Source organism: Lipotes vexillifer, unplaced genomic scaffold (assembly GCF_000442215.2).
Source record: "Lipotes vexillifer unplaced genomic scaffold, Lipotes_vexillifer_v1.1 scaffold1162, whole genome shotgun sequence".
NCBI classification, from domain to species: domain Eukaryota; kingdom Metazoa; phylum Chordata; class Mammalia; order Artiodactyla; family Lipotidae; genus Lipotes; species Lipotes vexillifer.
In genome coordinates, this window is record NW_006779033.1 from 540,487 (window position 1) to 541,597 (window position 1,111).

General features: G+C 55.6%; 1 protein-coding gene across 1 annotated transcript in view; it reads left to right on the forward strand.

Annotated features, from left to right (window-relative positions):
* Nucleotides 1-352: 352 nt before the first annotated feature.
* The window catches only part of FAM217A (family with sequence similarity 217 member A), a 9,294-nt gene continuing 8,535 nt past the window's right edge, over nt 353-1,111 (forward strand). The window contains 1 exon segment of the mRNA XM_007452104.1: nt 353-406. Coding sequence (XP_007452166.1) covers nt 353-406 — 54 coding nt within the window.

A 1,111-nucleotide genomic window follows, 5' to 3' on the forward strand; every position in this document is an offset into this window, starting at 1 on the left:
TGTTGCGGCCTCTCCCGTTGCGGAGCACAGGCTCCAGACGCGCAGGCTCAGCGGCCATGGCTCACGGGCCCAGCCGCTCCGCGGCCCGTGGGATCTTCGCGGACCGGAGCACGAACCCGCGTCCCCTACATCGGCAGGTGGACTCTCAACCACTACGCCACCAGGGAAGCCCCCTGCTTCATCTTTTTAACCTTGCCGCCAGCATCAGCCTTCTTGGCTGCAGGTTTTTTCTCCTTAGTATCTGGCTTCTCAGCCTTTTCACCCGCCATCTTGCAAGATGGAAAAGCGCCCAGCACAGGTTTAAAGTGATGGGGATACAGCTGTGAACTAGACGGGCAGGGCCCCTGCCCTCATGGAGTCGTATTCTTGCTGGGAAGAGACAGACAACAACGAAGCAAACAAGATGGTGAGGAGTCCAGGGAAGAAAGACAGATGGGGGTTCTGAAATGCAGTGACGTGCATGGGAAGGGCTTCTTTATTTTTATTCTTTTTGTGTGTTTTACCCACATAATTTTATTTCAAATATTTATAAATTTGAAGAGCACTGCTTAAGGGCTTCTTTAAAGTGGAGTCAGGGAAGGCTTTTCTGAGAGGAAAATGGAAATGGGGGACACACTTAGGGGCTGGGGGTGGAGGCGGGGGTCAGAGATCTGAGAAACCCTTGAAATGGTGGTCAGCATCTGGTGCATCTGCATTTTTCTCCAAGGATCCCTCCCCCCAGATATTAAGAACCAATGCATTTAGCTGCTTAATGAGGCTTTAGGGGGTTGAGTCCAGAGCTGGGTGTTACACGCACAGAATGTATTAGTACCACCCCCGTTTCTGGCTGAAATGTCAGTGCTTTGTCGTATAATCGAATCTGGACTCATGAGGACCCGCCCAGAGGCGGGCTTGCGCTCAGCGGGGACACCTTCCTGCTCTCACGTCAGTTATGGGGACACTGCATATCGGCAGCGTGGACAGCACTGGACACACAGCTCAGCCTGGTGGCGCGGGGGCGGAATCGGGGTCAGGGTCGTGGCCCGGCGTAGTCAGGGCCGAGGTCGGGGGCGAGGTTGGGCTCAAGGTCGGGGACAGGGCCGGAGTCTAGGATCCGGGTCCGGCGAGGGGG